The 18,922-nt window shown below is 56.5% G+C and overlaps 1 protein-coding gene across 1 annotated transcript; it reads left to right on the top strand.

Annotated features, from left to right (window-relative positions):
• The first annotated feature begins 89 nt into the window (after positions 1 to 89).
• NMT1 (N-myristoyltransferase 1) lies at positions 90 to 17,817 on the top strand. The gene is made up of 12 exons (XM_072885954.1): positions 90 to 293; positions 7,181 to 7,292; positions 8,459 to 8,603; positions 10,947 to 11,065; positions 11,611 to 11,702; positions 12,361 to 12,477; positions 12,967 to 13,137; positions 13,518 to 13,626; positions 14,730 to 14,900; positions 15,182 to 15,349; positions 15,766 to 15,903; positions 17,480 to 17,817. The coding sequence occupies exons 1-12, from the start codon at positions 166 to 168 to the stop codon at positions 17,498 to 17,500; spliced, it is 1,491 nt and encodes a 496-aa protein (XP_072742055.1). The 5' UTR covers positions 90 to 165; the 3' UTR covers positions 17,501 to 17,817.
• Positions 17,818 to 18,922: the final 1,105 nt, after the last annotated feature.

Below are 18,922 nucleotides of genomic sequence, written 5' to 3'. Positions count from 1 at the left end.
CGGGACGCCCCCAAAGGCCGACGGGAACTGTAGTCCCGGCCCCGGCGCAGCCCGGCCCCCGCATGCACGCGCCGACTACCGGTCCCGGCATGCCCCGCGGCCCACCGCCCAATCGCGGCGCGCTTTGTTGCGGGGGTGCGGCAGGCGCCGAGGCCCCGTTTCAAGATGGCGGACGACAGTGAGACAGCAGTGAGGAGGCCACCGGCGAGGCCTCCGCGGCCGTCGGCGGAGGAGAACGACCACGAGCACTGCAGCGACTGCGAGAACGAGGCGGAGCACGGCTCCAACCGGGGGTGAGCGGCGGCCGGGGCCGCCCGCCGCGGCGGCGGCCGGGCCCATTGAGGAGGGCAGCGGCCGGGAAGTGAGCGGCGCCCCGCCCCGTGCGCGGGCCGATTGGCCGCCGGGCAGCATCCCGCGCTGCGATTGGTCGAGCTGCCCGTCAGTCTGGCGGGGGGGGACGGGCCCGCTGGCTCCTATTCACGCCTGTTGTGGGAGCGTGTCCTGAAGCTAAGCAGGGTCGGGCCCGTCAGTGGCGTGGATGGGTGACGACTTGCGCGTTGTCTGCGGGGCGGCCAGAAAGGAGTTGCGAGTGCCTTTTTTTGGCAGAAATGAGCCCAACTCGCAGCTCTTCTTGTCCTTGCGTTAGGGCGTGTCTCCCCACATTTCCCCTGCCTCCAGCACAAGCCCCGTTCCCCTCCCAGCATCTCTGGCACCGCAGTGGCACCCAAGGTGGTGGCATGGCTGGCCGTGTTATCCCGCTCCCTGGAGCCTGTGGCCTAACGCGGCCATCCCTGCAGCCTGGAAGAAGCCCAGGCTTCTGTACACCAGTCCCATCATTATCCTAAACACAACCCAGGGTTTTGCAAAGCTCAGCCGATGTCATCTTGTATTTCGAGGAGCATGGCCTCCAGAGGTACGAAATGGTGAAATAGCAACAATTAGGCTGGGAGCGTGCACGGTGAGGCAGGTCCTTATCTAGGTAGGAAAGATCTAAAATCCCTAACGTAGTACCTGTGTTACTCACTGCCTTAATTAACGAGGCGCAGAGCTGCCTCGCCACGCCTGTGGTTTGCAGGAGAGGCTTCGTCCTCGTTTCTGCTGGCTTTGCATGCAGCAGGGCACGTCAACGTGTGGCTTATGCCACATCACGTGTTTCCAGAGGTTTCCAGAGGTTTTGCGCCTTGTGCTTCGCACACCTGAGCCTCACCGGGTCCTCTTCCCCCTCGCCCGGTACCCCAGCAGCTGCTTTCCCAGCCCTGTGACACAGAGACCGTTGGCTTGAAGAGCTCTTCTCCCTCCATCAGCAGCTTTCTGTAGGCAATCCTGACTGTCCAGGAACCAAAGTGAATAAAAGGTCACGCAAGAAATATCACAGAGGCATTTTTTATGACAGCACAGATGCCCGTTTGTATTTTATTTGCCTCCCGGGTGTGGCATCGTGTCTCAGCTTAATAGGTTTAGCTGTGCTTGGGGAGATTTTTCTTTTCTTTCCCTCTGACGTGATTAGGTTTGTGGAAACCAAAGCCAAGCAGAGAGGAGACACGGTGCTTAATCACCGTTATTTCCCAGCCCAGCGGTTCAGCCTGCCCTTTGCCAGGAAAAGGTGTGTTCTTGAGGCCTCTTCATATCCGAGCACAAGCATCGCACCTTCTGCAACCTCGAGGAGTTAAAATGCAGTTACTTGCCCCGACTAGGGCAAGCGTTGAAGTGCAAGAAGCTAACCAGGCAGCCTGGGAAATGTCCTGTACCAAATATACTTAGAGAGTTCGGATCGCTCAGGAAATAACGTTAAAAGCGTGGCTGATGGGCACAGCGATAACGAGCGCAACCCAGGGAGGCTTTGGAGCTCTCTGGCAAATCTCCTGTCCCCCCCCAAAACCTAATGGGGGATCCACCTAGGAAAGAAAAGACCAAGCGGTAGGAAAGGTGGTGGTTTTCTTTCTTGATGCACATGGATTCTGTTGATTTCGTACCGCCGTGTTATGCTGGGATGTGGGAGCGTTTCTGGTCACCCTAGCTGAACGCTGTCCCCACAAACAGGGCAGGGGAAGTGCTTTGAGCTGCTGGGGTTTGCAGAGCGATGCTCAGAGTCCTGCCTCTGCCCAGTTCGTGTTGAGAGTCACTGGATCTTGGCTCTGAGATTTAAAACATAAAAATATTACTTAGCGAGAGCAATACTTCCTTTCCTTTTAAGGACAGGAAAGAGGAATTGAGTTTCCTCTGCCTCGGTCCCGTGTCAGCACTGGGAAATGGCTGCACTGCTCTCCACTGCGGCCGTCCGAGTTGATATCCCAAAGAAAAAAGATCCCACGTTCTGTATTTGTCACGCTTTCCTTTGTGAGGAGAGGGCTTCTGTCGTGTCTGCAGAGGGTTTATTCCCGTTGTAGATAAAACACACCGGAAAGGCAGAGACACTGGCACAGGCTCTGCTCCCCAGAGCTGCTGCAAGCCCGGTGGGATTTATCAGTTCACAGGCAGCGAGTGGCAGTGGTGAGACCAAGGATTCGAGTATCCCAGCTCTGTGAAACGCGTCTGTTGGCAAAACCACCTGGGGAAGTGGTTTTGGGTGGGAAAAGTTCATGGACAGTCCTGCGGCACAAACTGGGTTGTTGCTGGATGGTGTGCAGGGGAAGCAAAGGGGCTTTTCTTGGTGGGACAGCGGGCAGCTGCCTGGTTTGGCAATCCCTGCCTGTACTTACACAGTGAGAGGATGTTCCTGGGACAACTGCCTGTGTTCTAACACGGAGAATTTAGTTTTAGGTATTATATGGAGTGCAGTAACGGTGCGCTCTGCTCCGGGACCTGTGCTCCGCTATCTGTGGAGCCTGCCTCCTCGCTCTGCCCCCTAATGAGATTACAGTCTAAGTACCGTGCCCGATTAGCCCCAGGTTTGGCAGAAGGATTTTCCAGCACCTAAATACAGAGCAGGGATCTACTATTTCTCATCTGACACCTTTCAGACTAGGAAGCAAGGCCATGCAGTGGAGGAACTGCAAACCACACAAGACCTTGTCTGAATCTGCAATTCCAGTTTGGGTTTTGAGGAAGAACCAGCAGTGTTTGGTACCGTTTGCTGTCGTAGGTGTGAGACGGTCTGAGAGCCTGAGCATGGCATTTCAATTTGTGTAATGAAAGACACTTTTTGATCGCCGCAGTGTGTATGCTACAGGAAATAACTCCCAGCCCCTGCCATCAAAATCCCCCCATGCCAAGCCAGGGCTTCCCACCGGGCTTTGGGAGCTGAGGGAGCCACGGGGAGCCAGCCACAGCCAGAGTTGTCCTCCCTTGTGCTTTCCTCCCCCACCTTGCAAACATACAGCTTTCGGATCTGGGAACACAGCGGGAGCACGCACGGATCCAGGTGATAGATAAGTGGGTGCCGAGCACCAGTTTGTTACTGGATGCGTCTGGTGTTTCCCAGCTTCCAGAGGGGTCTGAGTGGGTCTGGCCTTGAACAAGCCTGTCTGGTTTACTTAGGTACTTCCAAAAGTCTATTTTCGAGATCGCTCAGGTTATGGGTGTTATTTTCTGTGTGGGGGTCAGTGCCGGCTCCTTTCCCTTAAGGAGTTGTCTGGTAGCAGGGAAGGGGCGTTGCAGTGTCCATAACACTGGGAGAAGGGAAAAGGTTTTTCCTTCATCGGAGAACGAACCGTTGCCATCCTGCGGGTAATCGGAAGGTGTTTCACATACGCAGCCGATGCGTCCTTCTCCACGCACTTTATCTCTCAAAGCAGCTTGGGATGGAAAGGAGATACGGGAGGAAAAAAGCCGTAAGTGCAGCTGGGAAGGCCGTGGGCTGTCGGACAGGAGCTGGCCTGGCAGTTAGCCCTTCCTGTGGGGGTGAAACCGGCTTCAGCCCTCGCAGCTTCATGGGTCGTATTGGCTGCGGTAGCTGGGATTTTGGACAGTGGTGGCTCTGTCCCAGGGCACTGGTGGGGTGATACCGTTAATTTGGGGAGCGTCCAAGGGGTTGCAGCTACACTGGAGCGTAAAGAAGACGACATTTGCTTTCCTAAATGGACTTTAAAATAGAAAACACCTATAATTGTTGCTTCCCTAGGTGTAACGAGATGGACCTTCGGGTTTTCCAGCATTGTCCTACTTTTCCTTTGCTGGTGATTCGTCTGCCGGGTTGATTTTGATCTCCTGGCTGGAGCAGGGCCCTTTCCCATGCCACGGCACCTGGGAATCCAAAACCTCATCCCAGCTTATGCCACCCTGATTTCTTCCAGGTCACGATGGCTTTGCTCATAAATCAGGGAGGATTTTTCTCAGTGCTTTTACCTGTGAGTCCGGTGTGGGGGTGAAGCGATATTGGTTGGGCTGAACTCATTAGTGGCAAGCTGGGAGCTGGCAGCTCTGATTTATGAAGCAAAGCGACGCCAACTGAATACGCAGGGGCTGGGAGGGTTTTGTTTGTCACATCTGACACCTACAGCATCCCGACGTGGAGGTGACCTGGGAAAATGTGTCCATCTCCTTTGGAAGGGATGGCTTCCAGCATCTGCCCTCGGACGTGCTCTCAAACCCCTCTTGTGCTGTCAGTTTGTGGTGTTAACATTGGTAAGAAATCAGTTGAATGTGTTTATTGCAGCTCCACGGCGGATGGTTTCGCTCATCCCAGGGCCTGGATGCGGCTGGCTGGCTGGGGATCTGCCAGGTCTCACCCGTGCTCCTCTGCAAGGAGTTAAAAAACCCCCATCACGCATTTGTCACCAAAATCAATAGCGGTGTCAGTACCGCTTTGCCGTAATTACTTTTGCTGTCATGTCAGAGCTCGCGTCTCCCCGGGTGGAGGTAAAACCCTTTGCCAGTGGTGGGAGGAAAGGTGAGATGTGTCCCCCAGGGACGGTTCAGTGGTGCTGCGGGATGCTGATCCCCACAGAGCTGCAGCTTCGCGGCTGCTCCTCTCTCTGCTCTGCTGCAAGCACTGAATGCGCTTCTGGAGAAGAGGGGGGGCTTCTCATCGAGCCCCCTTTTGTGGAGCAGCTCACCCTGTGCTACTGCTTGTTCCCCATGCCGGTGAGCAAATGCTTGCTGTGTCCCGGTGTTTCACATGGGGCTCTGTTGATAGACAGGAATCGTTTTCCCCAGCAAATGCCACCTGCAGAGTCTCCGCTGCTGTTCAGGTTTTGTCTAGAGGAAAGCCTTCCCCAGCTCTGCTGCTCCGTGTCCTGCAAACCAGACGTCTCTGCTCCGCAGAAACCGCATCAGGTTTCTGCACCGTGAGTGTCAGTGGCCTCGCCATCCGCAGGCGTCTCCACACCCAGCCCTCCAGGCTTCATCCCTCAAAAAAAACATTTCTCTATCCACTTTTCCCTGGTTTCAAAACTCACTTGCTGCTCAGCCCAGGGATTTTTTTTAAACCATATTCCCTTCCCGGCTCTCTCCTTTTCCCGGCCTTGCTGAAATAAATAGTTGGATGCTGCTCCAACATTTTTTCCAGCGTGTTTCTTCTTTCCTTTCCCTGCTCCACCCTCTTCACCACTATCTTGTATTTAGTAAAGACATTAAGCTGGTCTGAGAGCAAGCGGTACTGGGGGGTGTTTCCAGGTTGGCCGGTGCCTTTGGTTCACCGTCTGCCTCTGGGCAGATCAGAGCTGTGCAGTTGCCCCTGCTGGGAAAGCAGCAATCGTTTTGGGGGTGCAAGGAAGGAGACACCTCTGTGTCGTAGAGTAAAAAATATACTGGCTTGGATCCCTGAGCTGAAATTTGGGGAAAGAAGAGGACGAGGTCCCCGGGCACGGGAGGGCAGGGACACGTCCCACAGCGTCCGGGCTGGTGGGGGGTCCCTGGGGCAGAGCCAGTCCCGCAGAGCTCGTACCGGTTTCCAGCCAGACCTGCTCTGGTGTGGGTGACAGTGCTCGCCGGTGGTGGGCTTTGAGGTTGTAGGGTGCTGTGGATGTGCCACTTGATGCAAAGAGCAGCTCCCACCCGGGATTCTCTGTGGCTTTCCTCGCCCTGGCCTCTCCCTGTCGAGCCAGACATGGGTAACATCCTCAGTGAAAACAGAAAAGGAAAAATGCTGCAGTTTTATTGCAAAACAAACTTGGCAGCACTGACAGGGACAGGACAGAGCTGAGTGATCCTGCGGGCGTGCACGCCATCCCCCAACTTGCTTTGCAGAAGACCCCTTGTGTGTGTCGGCAGCTGGCAAAGCGCCCCTGGCCCAGTGTCCCCGCCTCTTCCTCTCTCATCCCTCCGCTCAGTCCTGCTCCAGCTGTCTCTGCGGTTGAATTTCCACCTGAGCCGCGACCCTCTCGGAGGCTGTAACCTTGTTTTGGGGGCCACTGGCAGGGAGGCTCCTGGCTTAGGTTGCCCCAGCTCCACAGCAGTAACATACCCTCACGCAGGACAGGCGATCTCACGCAGGGGTGAGACCACATACGCCATGCCAGGAGCAGGCACCTCTCCCGTGTTTTGGCGTCAGGTTGCTGCCAGACTTGCCAGGCTCGGTGTGGGGTTTCACGCTGGCGGCTGCTTTGGGGTGCTTGTCATCTGGATGTCCGGGGCTGCCCTGCATCCCTGGAAGGTGGAATGATGCCCTGGCGCAGGCATTTCCCACCCTGTGCTCCCAAAGAGATTTGCTGCTCAGTCTTGATTTTCCAGCTCCAGCCTAACAATATAATAATTTTCCAATATAACAGCACCCATCTCCCTAGATCATCACCTCTGCAGGTGGGGTGGCATTTGGCGCAGTGTCCTTGGCTACCAGCCCCTCTGTGGTGCCTGGGCCTGCTGTGGTGCCTTATCCCCAGGACTGGACCAACGTTTGCTGCTCCCACCTCCATCCTTGGGCTCCGAGAGGAGGAAAAAGCCTAAGCTGGGCATCCCCGCCACTCCATGGGGTGGATTTGGGCATATGCAGCCGAGCGGGGTGACGTGACAGCAAAAACACGGTCACCTGTGGTGCGGGGCACGCTCCCCACTGCTGAGCAAACCTGCGGGTGGGAGATGTTGTCACTAGTCCCTTTTTCGGAGCTCACACGGAGCTCACTGCCGGGAGGGATGCCAGGGAGAGGGCGCATGGCTGCACCCTCCATGCACCAAGTAGTCCCCCTCCTGGAGACTTGGACTCAGAGCAGGGAGCTTGTATTTTCTTTAGAGAGCTTCAGAAACCCTATAAATGTTCTCCAAAAGAAAACCCCAAGGCTCCAATGATGTTTCTTTTGTTCCCTAGTGGCTTGAGTCCAGCAAATGACAGTGGAGCGAAAAAGAAGAAAAAGAAACCCAAACGGAAGAAAGAGAAAGGAGGAGATCAGCCTGACCAGGCTCAGGACCAGTCGGTGAAGGTGACTGACCCCTTCCCAGAGTCGTGGCCCCACACAACAGCCAGCCCCGTCCTGAAACTCTCTCATGTAGCTTAGGGCAAGGAAAGAGTCTCCCAGTCCTGGTTTTAGGCACTTGGCTGCTCAAAAAACTTAAGGTTTAGAGTAATTTCCCAGCCTGGCTCCCTGCATGGGAATTCCCGTTGCTACGGGAGGTCTTTGCGGAGCGCTCCAGGATAAACGCGGTCCTTGGCTGGATATCCCAGCCAGTTCCTGCGCTGCGGTGAAAGGGTCAGACTGGCGCCTCTGAGTTCTTCTTTCCAGACACCAGCTGCCTCCTCGCAGGCAGGGAACCGCCACGCTGCCACCTGCCAGCTTCCTCTCCTGCCCACAGCCAGCACAACGAACGCGTTCTCCTACTTCTTGGACAACATCTGATGTTGTTGGTTTTTGCTTGATTAACATAAGAACAGCAGCCGGGTCAGAGCAGGGTCTTTCTTACCCCTCTTGGCTTTGCCCGATCCCGACTAGCAGCCGGTGCTTTGTGAAGGAGCATGGGACATGCAAGGTTTGTCCCTCCCAGGGCTGGCAGTCACCCGTCTTGTCCCCTCTGGTCCTGTGGCAGGACACGCACGCACAGATCTGCACGTCAGCAGAGGTTGTTTTCTGTCCGATGCCCTTCATCTTGACTCAGCCTCTCTGCTTTGTCCTGGTCTGCAGTGCCCAGGGACCCCTCTGGAAGCTGCAGTTTGCAGATACGGATCCAGCTTAGATGGAGGAGGCTGAAGCAGTGAGAGAGAAAAGCCACCGCAGAAAGCCCAAACGCTGGGTGTGGGTTGACCCAGGGTGTCTCTGCACGGGTGTTAGCCAAGGTGAGGCAGGGAGGTTTGCTCTTGGGGCTCACAGCGCCCTCCTTAACTGAAGCTTAAAGCATTTTAAGGCACTTCATCTATCCCCTTCGACCCAGGAGTGCCTAGAAACCAGGTCTAGGTGTGTGGCAGGTGCCTGGTAAAAGGGTTCATCCATCTCGTAGAGGGTTACGAGAGGATCTAGGCTGGGAAGTGAGTCTTCTCCCTGCTCTCCCCTTCCCGGCAGGGTCAGCTCCAGGTTCCCCTAATGAGGAGCTGAAACACAGACCTGGTGGCTCAGCTTACTCATTTTGTCTTTCCACCCTCCTTTTCTGCCCTCAGGTGAACTCTTTACCCGCTGAGAGGATCCAGGAGATTCAAAAAGCCATCGAGCTCTTCTCTGTAGGTCAGGGCCCTGCCAAAACCATGGAGGAAGCCAGCAAGAGGAGCTACCAGTTCTGGGACACGCAGCCGGTGCCCAAGCTAGGTACGTACAGCCCCTCACTGTTTCGTGCTCCTTGGGAGAAGCCTCGTGGTCCCCAGGCTGCTTAAAGAAGCCCAAAGAAGCTGGTCCCTGGCCAGCAAGCGAGTCCCTGGATGGCCCCTCACTGCTATCCTATCTGGGCTTCAAAGGCATCAATGACACTTGTCCACCGTTCAGCATCATGGACTGCGCGGCCAGCCCTGCCGCCGGAGAGCTGTGCAGGTGGCTGGGGGGTCGAGAGGGACAAGGAGCCATTGCAGACATCCGATTTGATGCCTCCTGCATTTGGGCATCCCTTAATCTCAGTCTTTAGCCCTTGAATTGGGTCTCCCTGGCCCTCTGTGCCCAAGTTTTATGCGAGGTGTTGCCAGCCTTCCTCTTGCCAAGTCCTAGGGGACTTGGAGCTAACCAGCTCTCCCCTTTCTGGGGGTTGAAGCTTCCCAGCAAGGGGTCCTTGGTGGGGAAGGTAACTCGGAGTGAGATGGGGCCAGCCAGTGATGGGAGCCACTCAGGGAAGCAGGTCCATGTGCTGAGCTGCCACATCCTTGGTTTGCTGGGCTCACATCAGCCTCTGGCATGGGCAGGCGCTGGGGCTGAGCCAGGAGAGCCGGGAGAGGGGAGGCACAAACCTCATGAGCATCCGCACCCCTAAGCTGCCATATGCGTCTAAAGATGGGGAATCCTATCTCTTCGTGCCTTCTTCCCCCTGTGAAGAGCCCGGCTGCGCTTCCCAGCTCTAGTCCTTGCTCCAGCCCTTTCTCCGGTTTGCTCTTGACACTCTCAGCCTACGTCAAAAATGATCTGCTGTCGGTAACGAGGCATTTCTCAGCGTGGCAGGAGCTCTTGGCAGCTGAGCAGGTCTGAAAGGAAGAGGGGCGCGCTGTCGCAGAGCTGCATGTCTGGAAAGCGCTTGTTCCCAAGCTAATTGGAGCAAACCTGCAGCGCTCCCGGGGTGCCCAGGGTTGCTTCGCTTAGTCTCTCCACCCCTGCAGCCCCCAGCAAAATCCATGCAGAGCTCGGGAGAACTAGAGAATGAGTCAAAGCCCATAGTTTCTAGATTTACCTGAAGCTTGTCATGGCTTCAAATTGGCTGCTCTTCTTGAGGTTGTGTCCAACCCCTCTTGCTGCAGACACCGTGTTTGATTCCCTTTTCGTGTCGTCAGCACCAGTCTGAGGCTTTCTTTGGTCTCAAAGACTGTTTTCTGGGAGCGATGGTCTCAGCTTTGTGCTGGGAAAATTGTAGTGAGATGGCACGGGGTTATGTGAGACAGCAAAGCCTGATCTTGCATTTGCCATTTTTCGCAGAGGATCCTGGACATGGCAAACATCATTTCTGCTTGGGTAAACCCTGGAGGAAGAGTGGAAGGTATCTTCTGGGGAAGGAGAGGCAGAAAACAGCCCACTCCTCCGTACACCAAATTGCTGGCTGTGCTCTGGCTGCCGGTCACTCGCTGGGTCCCAGCGTCTCTCGTGGTCCTTGCTCAGGAGCGTGCTCTGGCACCCAGCATTACGTACACGAGGCTATTTAGGGTCGGGTAACAAAAGTGCTGTGGGATTTTTGGGGCCAGATTTCAGAGCTGTTCAGCACCTGCACAAAACAGAGAGGACGGCCAGGGGTGAGCGTTTCTGGAAGCTGCCCTAGGTGGGTGTGATGGGGGCAGTTCTTGCTCTGGGCTTTTCTTCACCTCCCCATTGCCTGGAAACCTTTTCAATCCCTTTTTAAGGGAATTCCTAATTAGCCTGGCTTGCTTCTCTTGGCGGCACTCAAGTGATGCCGCTGTGTTGACATCCCCAAGAAAACCAGTGCCTGAACCAACATCTCTTTGGCTGAATCAGGGGCTTTAGGAGTCAGTGTTTTTTCAACAAAAGTTGTCTTGTTCGCTGCAGTTCTTTAAGCACAGTGGGAAGGAAACCCTGACGCTTGCCAAATGGCAGGGGCCAGAGCTGGCAGGGAGAGAGCCAGCATCCGATGGAGCGGCTCATGGGAAAGTGCTGGCCAAGGCTGGGACTGTGGGGATGGGGAAGGATAAGGCATCTCATGTGGACCTGGAGGATGTAGCTCTGAAGCTCTGATCAGTTTGGTCGCCTCCTCTCTGCTGCCCGATCGACTCTGCCATTGCCCCTGAAAGAGGAGTTTTGGTTCTCTGCCCCATGTCGCGTTGAACGTGTGGTGCGTCCCAAACCGGGTGGGTGAAATGGTAATCTGGCAAACCTGGCAAAATGGCAACCTGGGGTCAGAGATCACGCTGGGGAAGTGGGGCACATTGGTCACCAGATCGAGGTGTCGTGGAGGCTTGGCCTCAAACAGCAGAGAGCATCTTCATGGCTCCCTGCTCTCTCTTACAGGAGAAGTGGTGAACACCCACGGTCCCGTTGAGCCAGACAAAGACAATATCCGTCAGGAGCCATACACCTTGCCCCAGGGCTTCACCTGGGACGCCCTGGACCTTGGGGATAGAGGCGTGGTGAGTACAGGCAGCCCGGCACACACGTGTTGGGAGGGCGTCTCCGTTGCACGGTCGGCAGTTCCATGCTTGGACTGCCAAAGGTGGTTTTGGGGATGGGAACATGTCTTTCACCACACCAAGCAACTCTCCAGCTCAGTGGTCATGCATCGCCTTGGAGTTAGATGCGTCTGACTTCTCTCACCATGCAGTCACCTCTCACTCATCCCACGTTGGCCAGGTTGGCCTGGTTTCTTCATGGGGATGTAAGGATGGCTGAAGCCAGGAGTTTTCCCTTAGGAAGACCCTCCAGACTGTGACCCACCTCCCTGGGAGATGACCTGAGGGCAGCAGGACTTATCTGTGCATCCTGCTGCTTACCCGGCTCCGCAGCGGCACGGGTTCAGGAGGGCAGAGCAGGGGGATGTGCCCGTAGCAGGGACACGGCTGCACACGGCGCCCATTGCTGTGGCCACACAAAAAGCATTCAGGGTCCCGTCTCAGGGCAGCTGGGGCGTGTGATGGCTGAGTAACTTTCTTAACCTGCTTGGGCTCTTCTGCTTTAGCTGAAAGAGCTGTACACGCTCCTGAACGAGAACTACGTGGAGGACGACGACAACATGTTCCGGTTCGATTACTCTCCTGAGTTCCTGCTGTGGTGAGTGGCACCACGACCACGGAGCAGAGGGTGTTGGATGCTGGCAAGCCTGACCCCGGTGACAGCGCTGCAGCTGCCTTTGCTTATCCCTTCTCGCTTCTTTTCAAAATCTCCCTTCCCCATCTGTCACCATGTGTGTGTGCGGTGTCCCAGGTACACTGCGAGAGGGGCGTCTCGCCCAGCCCTGCCTGCCTCTGGCTTCTTTGAGATATGGGAGCCTAAAACTGGATTTTTTTTTCCTCTTTGGTTTGATGCCTCGAGTGTTTGTAAAAATCCCAGTAGCTAAGGAACTTCTCAGTGCCCTGGAGCTGTAGGATGAAGGCAGCTGCCAAGTAATGTTGCCAGCAATAACACTTGAAGACCTGTTGCAGTGGAGCTGCCGTTTGCTCAGGGCGTTCGTGAATGGAGGAACATGGATTTCCTCCTGTGTCGCTAGTGAGAGCTGGCCTTGGCCACAGAGTGCAGGAAATGCCCTGGATCCCAGCAGTCCTGCCTTGTCACATCACTGTCACCCTCTCATCCTCCTGCCTGCAAACCCACAGCTGCGTTGGGCAGCCTGGAGCAGGACACGGCATCCCAGGACAGGGTGGGGAGGCAGGAGCAGATACGCTGGGGACCTTTGATGGGATGTGAGTTCTGAAGTGTGTCTCTTCTTCAGGGCGCTGCGTCCTCCGGGCTGGTTGCCCCAGTGGCACTGTGGAGTCAGAGTTGTCTCCAGCAAGAAGCTGGTTGGATTTATCAGTGCGATTCCAGCCACTATCCACATCTATGATACGTGAGTGCTGCTTCGCTGCATTTCTCATCCTGCCCCTTGATGGCACGTGGGGCTTCCTGGGAGTGCTGAGGAGGTCTGGCTACGTTGTCCTCCCCTACCAACCGAGCCAGACCTACGCCATTCAGCCGTGGAGATGCTTTGCTGCTTGGAGGAGAGGGTGGGAGATATTTAAGGTGGGCAGTGAAGTTCTGTGCAAAGACATCTTGTAGTTAGCAGCCATGAAGGGTGTTTTCCTCAATGAGTGAGGTCAGCTTAGAGCTCTGGCTTACAGAAATCCTCCAGGGCTGGATGGAGACCATTTTCCCTGAGAAAACCTTGGGTTACAGCTTAAGGGAGAGTTCTCCAAACCCAGCCCTTGCCCTTTGGCCTTCCCCGAGGCTTTGACTCCTCTCTCTGGAAGGGGATGGAGGTAAATTGCCCAGGGCATTGGGCTGATCCTCCCAGGTCAGGACAGTCAGGTCTCATGCTCTGCATTGTTTCTTTCCCAAGAGAGAAGAAGATGGTAGAGATAAACTTCCTGTGCGTCCACAAAAAGTTGCGCTCGAAACGGGTGGCTCCGGTTCTGATCCGTGAGATCACGCGGCGGGTTCATCTGGAGGGGATCTTTCAGGCTGTTTACACTGCGGGAGTGGTGCTGCCAAAGCCTGTGGGGACTTGCAGGTGAGTGTCTATGGTTCTCCGAAGAGATTTTGGTCTGCAGACCTTCCCTTGCTGGGATCCCCTCTGTGGCGTGTAGCACGTGTGGGATTACCCGGGACAGGAGAGATTGATTCCAGCTCAGGTTTCTCCTCGCCACGCTGTCCTTCCAGGATTAACTCCAGTAGCTTTGCTTAAGCTGCTCATGTATCACAAGACAGGAGACTTTCTGCAGCACAAGCGCTTCAGGCTGCCCTTGTTTTTCTCTGCGGGAGCTGCTGGCCTCTTCGCGAACCAGCATCATGTTCTCGCTTGCCCTCTCATGGCAGCTACGAGAACCTTGTGCCCATGCGGCTGTCCCGCTGCCCAAGAACAAGTCTCCCACCGTGAATGTGTTTCTGCAGGTACTGGCACCGGTCCCTGAATCCTCGGAAACTCATCGAGGTCAAATTTTCCCACCTGAGCAGGAACATGACTATGCAACGTACCATGAAGCTTTACCGGTTGCCCGAGGTGGGTGCCAGCCGGGGCTGTGAGCCATGGAGTCAGCGCTCATGAATTGCTCCTTGCTGAGCAAGGGGTGAGGCTGGGAACTGGAGACACAAACATCTCAGCTGAGGTCAAGTCCTCTGCCTGGAGAACTGGGGTTTGTTTCATGTAGTAAATGACTCTGTCAAGCCATTGCACTTTATTTAATCTTTATTTTTGCCTGGGTACCTGCATTTTAAGGGCAAATTCTTGCAGCTAGAGGACCCTGTGAGCTTTTCTTTCATGGTGAGTCATATCCTGTCCTCCTGGTAAAACAAGAATGCAGATATGACAGCCTTCATCTGTCCAAACACAGCCTCGGAGTGACCTTGAATTGGGTTAGTCCCTCATTCTTCAGTCAAACTGATCGGTTCTGTCACTGCAGTTGTCCTGCTGGGGAAGTTCCCCAGCTGGATATGGGAGAAAAGACAAACAAAGCATTAAAATTGCCACCACCTTCCCTGACCTTGTTGGCTTCCTTCTGTCGGTCAGAGCTGCTCGTTTCGGTTGGAGAGCGCTGCTTTAGTGCTGGGCAGCACACGGCTCTTGTCTCCTGCCTCCCGCCTCAGCAAAGGCACCAGCTGCTCTTTCGTGGCTACCGATTTTTGTGCAGAAACCCAGACCCAGAAGCAGTCCGTGCTGCTTGATCTGGGCTTTGCTGAGCGATCCCAACCCTAAATTAGAAATCGAACCCAACTGGAAATAACATCAGGTGGTTCCTTGCGGTTCCTTGTGGTGCCCAAGGCACGTCTCCCAGCCCGTCCCTGCTGCGAGCGGGAGCAGAGATGTGGAGGGAAGCAGAGATCTTGTGTTGTTAGTGGGTAGGAGGCCACTTCCAGCAGGACTTGACCTGGCACGTGGTGCTTTGGGACCCACTGTGCTTCTTTGCGGTCTTTGCCATCAGTGTCATGGCTGATGGCATCCATCCTTCTGCCAGGCAAGCAGGGCTGAGGGGGAGAATGCTGGGTTGCGGGGCTGAAAATGGGCTGATCTAAGCAGAAAGCGTCTCCATGACGCTTGTTAGAGAGCCCTTGAGTGATAAAAGCCGCTGTGCAAGCAACGCAAATGATTTGTCCCGCTTTTTGTAGACTCCCAAGACTCCTGGCTTGCGGCCAATGGAGCACAGAGATATCTCTGCAGTGCACAAGCTCCTGACCGAGTACCTGAAGCAGTTCCACCTGATGCCTGTCATGAGCCGAGAGGAGGTGGAGCACTGGTTCTTACCTCAGGAGAATATCATCGACACCTTTGTGGTAGAGGTGAGGGGGCAGGAGCAAGATGGGAGCTGGGCTTCTGCCTCCACTGGAAGAGTGTGTGGCGAGCGGTGGGAGCGATCGGGGAGGTTGCCGCCCTGGGCAGTGAGATGCTCTTCCAGGGTGGGAGGTTTGAGCTGCTGGGGGATGGTGCCTCTCCATCCCGGGCTGCCCCGAGTCTCCTCGCAGGGAGCCCGCACATCACGCAGACTGGCAAAGCCCCTCTAAGGCTCCGGCTGGGCTTTATCGTGGCTCTGATGTGTTGCGGTGTCACTTCTGGCTTCCAGAGTGCCCCAGGGGAGGTGACAGACTTCCTGAGCTTCTACACGCTGCCCTCCACCATCATGAACCACCCGACTCACAAGAGCCTGAAAGCTGCTTACTCCTTCTACAATGTTCACACCAAGACGCCTCTCATCGACCTCATGAGTGATGCTCTCATACTCGCCAAGTCGGTGAGTGATGGCAGGGCCGGGGCGGCACAGCTGGGCACCGAGCAGCTCACCGCTCACCTGGCTGGCCTGGGGTTATGGGAAGGGCCGGCCATGGGACAAGGGCTTGGACCCAGGGCTGTACAAACCCAAATCCGAAAGGATCTGCTGCCCAGGAGAGCGAAGCAGGGGTAGCCTGAGCCTTCTGGCTAGCGTTGAGCTGAGCTCAGGGTGTCTTCTCAGCAAATTATATTGCGTATGTCCGAAGCGCTTGAACTGAGGGTGGGTACACCCACCGATGCTAAGTTCTTCCCTGTCAGCCTCACTCCCTTCTGGGGGTGCAAAGCTGGGCAGGAGAGGGGGCAGGCAGCTCACGGATGGGATGAACTCCCCAGCACGTAAGCAGGAGGAGCTGATGGCTTCATGTCTTGCCCGTGCAGAAAGGATTCGACGTCTTCAATGCACTGGATCTCATGGAAAACAAAACCTTCCTGGAGAAGCTGAAGTTTGGGATTGGGGACGGGAACCTGCAGTATTACCTGTACAATTGGAAGTGTCCCAGCATGGCACCAGAGAAGGTCAGTGCCTTGGGGTGGGGTGGTCCTCCAGCGCATGGGGAGGGGTCTTGTCCCCGCAGCCCCCAGGTAGATGAGTTTGCCTTCACACACCCCTCAGCGTTCCCAGGCCAGCAGTACCCACAGTAATGGGTGAATCCAGCGATGGCTCCGCTGTGCTCTCCCTGCTGTGCCTGCGCAGAGGGTGTCCCTGGGGAAAAGCACTTGCCACTTGTCTCCCCAGGCTCGTTTCAGTCTTGGACAGGTTCAGAGTCCTTAACCTCGCAGGGTCCGTGTCCTTAACCTCACGCACATCTGCACGGACGACCTCTTCCCTCTGTGGAAGGAGGCCAGGTACAGAGGAGACAGGCAGAGGGCAGCAGGGTGACAGATGTGACACTGGTGGTTGTGAAAGTCACCTGGGAGGTGGTTGCTGTGCCCTGTGAGCCCGCACAGGACCCGGGTGTCACTGCGCAGCCCTGTAGCCTCTTTGTCAGTCTGTTGTGGTGGGGCAAGACAAACGACAACCCCTCTAGAGAGAACAGACGAGCTTGAGAGCCGTTGGGTCGCTGTTGAGCAGCACCCCGTGACGATGGGGAGGTCTGCCAGCGCGGTCGCTTGTAGCATGTATGGAGCGGCTGAGCCACGGGATCGCTGGGGTGTCACCTTGTCCCCATGGCCATCAGCTCGCTGCCCGCCCAGCTGGTCCCAGCACTGCAGCTGTAGCCGCCCCGTCTGCCTGCCCTGGGCCATTTTTAGGCAGCACCTGGTTGCTACCGTGGCTCCACCCTGAAGATGTGGTTCAGCATCCGTCCGGTCCTCAGCCGCCTTGGAGAGGACGGTGCTTGAGAACCAGAAGCTGCCTGACTGTGCAGTGCTGCCCGTGCTATGTCGTAACAGCTAATTAATGCCTTAATGGCGGTAACGGGACTTTGGTTCCCTTCGCAGAGAGCGTGAAGGCAGGTCTCTGGGGGCACAAGCCCATGTGCCTTAAACTGTGCCCCTGAGCCTTTCGAAAAGCTCCCGGAGGTTGCTGGGAGGTTGAAGCAATCCCTTTTCTCACGAGGAGAGCTGGTGGGTTGGAGAGCCTGGTGCTGGGAGCCTCTCTCCGGCCGTTCCCTGCGGTGGGGCTGCCCGTGGCTCCAGTGGCTCGGAGCCCGGGACCAGCCACCAGCACGTCCCATCGCGCAGTGCCCAGAGAGCGCCCAGCAGTGCCGGCTGCCCTCAGAGGGGCCTGTCCCAGTACCAGGCTCTCGGGAAGCAGCTTCTCCCAAAGCTGTTAGTATTTAGCTTAGAAGCAACCTTGGCTCATTGATCAAGGCTGTCTTGCAGGCTGCCCGGGCTTATCACACCCCAAACATTGGTCACGTCCCCAGATCGGAGCTGGGCAGGGTCCGTGCGCCTGTTCGGCTGCACACCCTGGGCTCTCCCTGCGCTCAAATATCCCAAAGCCGATGGGGAAACCCGCACAGACAACGCTGAGCCCTCCCGGCCAGCATGGCGAGGGCTTGCGAGCTGCATCCGCCTGGAGCCTGGTCCGGGGCAGAGGACGCTGGCGGTCGGGCGCATCTTGACCTGCCGTCTCCATTGGCCTCCCCAGGTTGGACTGGTGTTGCAGTAAACAAGCCCTTGCCAGGAGAGCGTGGCGCTGCCGAGGAGCTGGGCCCGGCGGAGGTGCTGCCCTCGTCCTTTCTGCCGAAGCAGGACCTGCGCCGGGAGAGGTGGAACCGAACCAGCTGCGCAGCTGCCCACCGCCTGGATTCACTGACGGCGTCCCGCAGCGCCGGCCGCCGCTCCCCCGCTGGCGTCAGCGGTCTCCTTTGTTTTGATTTAATTGCATCCTCGTAAAGACATGATCAAGGGAATGTAACTGCTGAAACTAGCTCATGATTGGCATATAATGGAGTTAACGGGTGAATAATAAAAGTATATATTATATATATTTTAAATCTTTCCTGTTCCAAACTGACATGAGTAGCATTTGTCTGCTGAAGGCCATCTCCGGGTCGCTGGACCGTGACTTTTCTCGACGGGGCCGACCGAGGCAGATGCTTGCTGCACCGAGCGGCCCGGCGCCGGCGTGGTGGTGGAGCACCGGGATGCAGTGGCCAGGCTGCCGAGCCCTCCTGCCAGCCTGGAGGTTGTTTTGGGCTCTGTCCCCTGCTCGGCTGTCTTCCCCTGGTTTGCTCCCTCCTACGTTAAACTCGGTCCTTCTTGCGGGCGCCTGGAGAGGGAGGATGGCACCGTCCCTCCCTGCGGGCTCGGGAGCAGGTTGAAATTTCTTTCTAAGGGCTATTTGTGCAAGCAATGCCTTGTCGCTTCTCCTCCCCAGCCTCGGAGACTCGAACCCTCGCTGCCTCCGGAGCTCGTCCAGCGCACCCTGCTCTGCTCGGACTCCTGGGGCTCATTCCCCTCTGCCACCCCCCGTGATGCTGGGGCTGCGGGCACTTGGGGGGGATGCTCCGTCGCCGCTGCCACACCTCGGGGCTTTCTGCTCGGTTGCTTTTCTCTGGAAGCGTGGAAATGTGGATACACACCCAAGCGACTGCCCTGCGACGCGCCATCGGCATCGCCCTGGGGCTTCAGCCTCTCCAGCCACCCCGGTGCCTCTTCCACCAGGCTTGTCATCTTGTGCTACGGGAACCTCTGAGGTAAAGGAAATGTTTTCTTTCATGGAAAACCTTTATCCCATCAAGATATCTTGGGAAACAAGCACCCGGGCAGCCTGCCGCCTCCTGCCGTGACATGAACCACGTCCACCAAGAGCTCCGAGGTGCTCCTGCCCTCCCAGCCAAAGGTTTCCAAAGCTGCACACCAAGGCCAAGACCCCATCTATGCACTCCCACGCCTCCCTGTCCCTCTGTGCCCCCGTCGTGCCCCGTGTCACACCACGGACCCCGAGGGGCTTTGCCCACCCCAGCCTGGACCTGTGGGGGGGAAACCTTGGTGAGGGACCAGGAGCCCGTCCCGTCCCCCTCGGCAGTGCCATCACATCCCCCCTGCTCGGGGTCCTGTGTCACCTATGCAAGTACATCTGTGTCCC

The sequence above is a fragment of the Ciconia boyciana genome, chromosome 22 (assembly GCF_034638445.1).
Source record: "Ciconia boyciana chromosome 22, ASM3463844v1, whole genome shotgun sequence".
Lineage (NCBI taxonomy): Eukaryota > Metazoa > Chordata > Aves > Ciconiiformes > Ciconiidae > Ciconia > Ciconia boyciana.
The sequence above is the reverse complement of the archived record's forward strand: the minus strand, read 5'-3'. Positions and strand labels throughout refer to the sequence as shown.

Excerpts from the sequence above, each read along its gene's own strand:
- NMT1 (XM_072885954.1), top strand. The coding sequence starts at position 166 with ATGGCGGACGACAGTGAGACAGCAGTGAGGAGGCCACCGGCGAGGCCT. Across the intron at positions 12,478-12,966 it reads ACTATCCACATCTATGATAC|AGAGAAGAAGATGGTAGAGA; the intron begins GTGAGTGCTGCT and ends TTCTTTCCCAAG. Across the intron at positions 13,138-13,517 it reads AAGCCTGTGGGGACTTGCAG|GTACTGGCACCGGTCCCTGA; the intron begins GTGAGTGTCTAT and ends GTGTTTCTGCAG.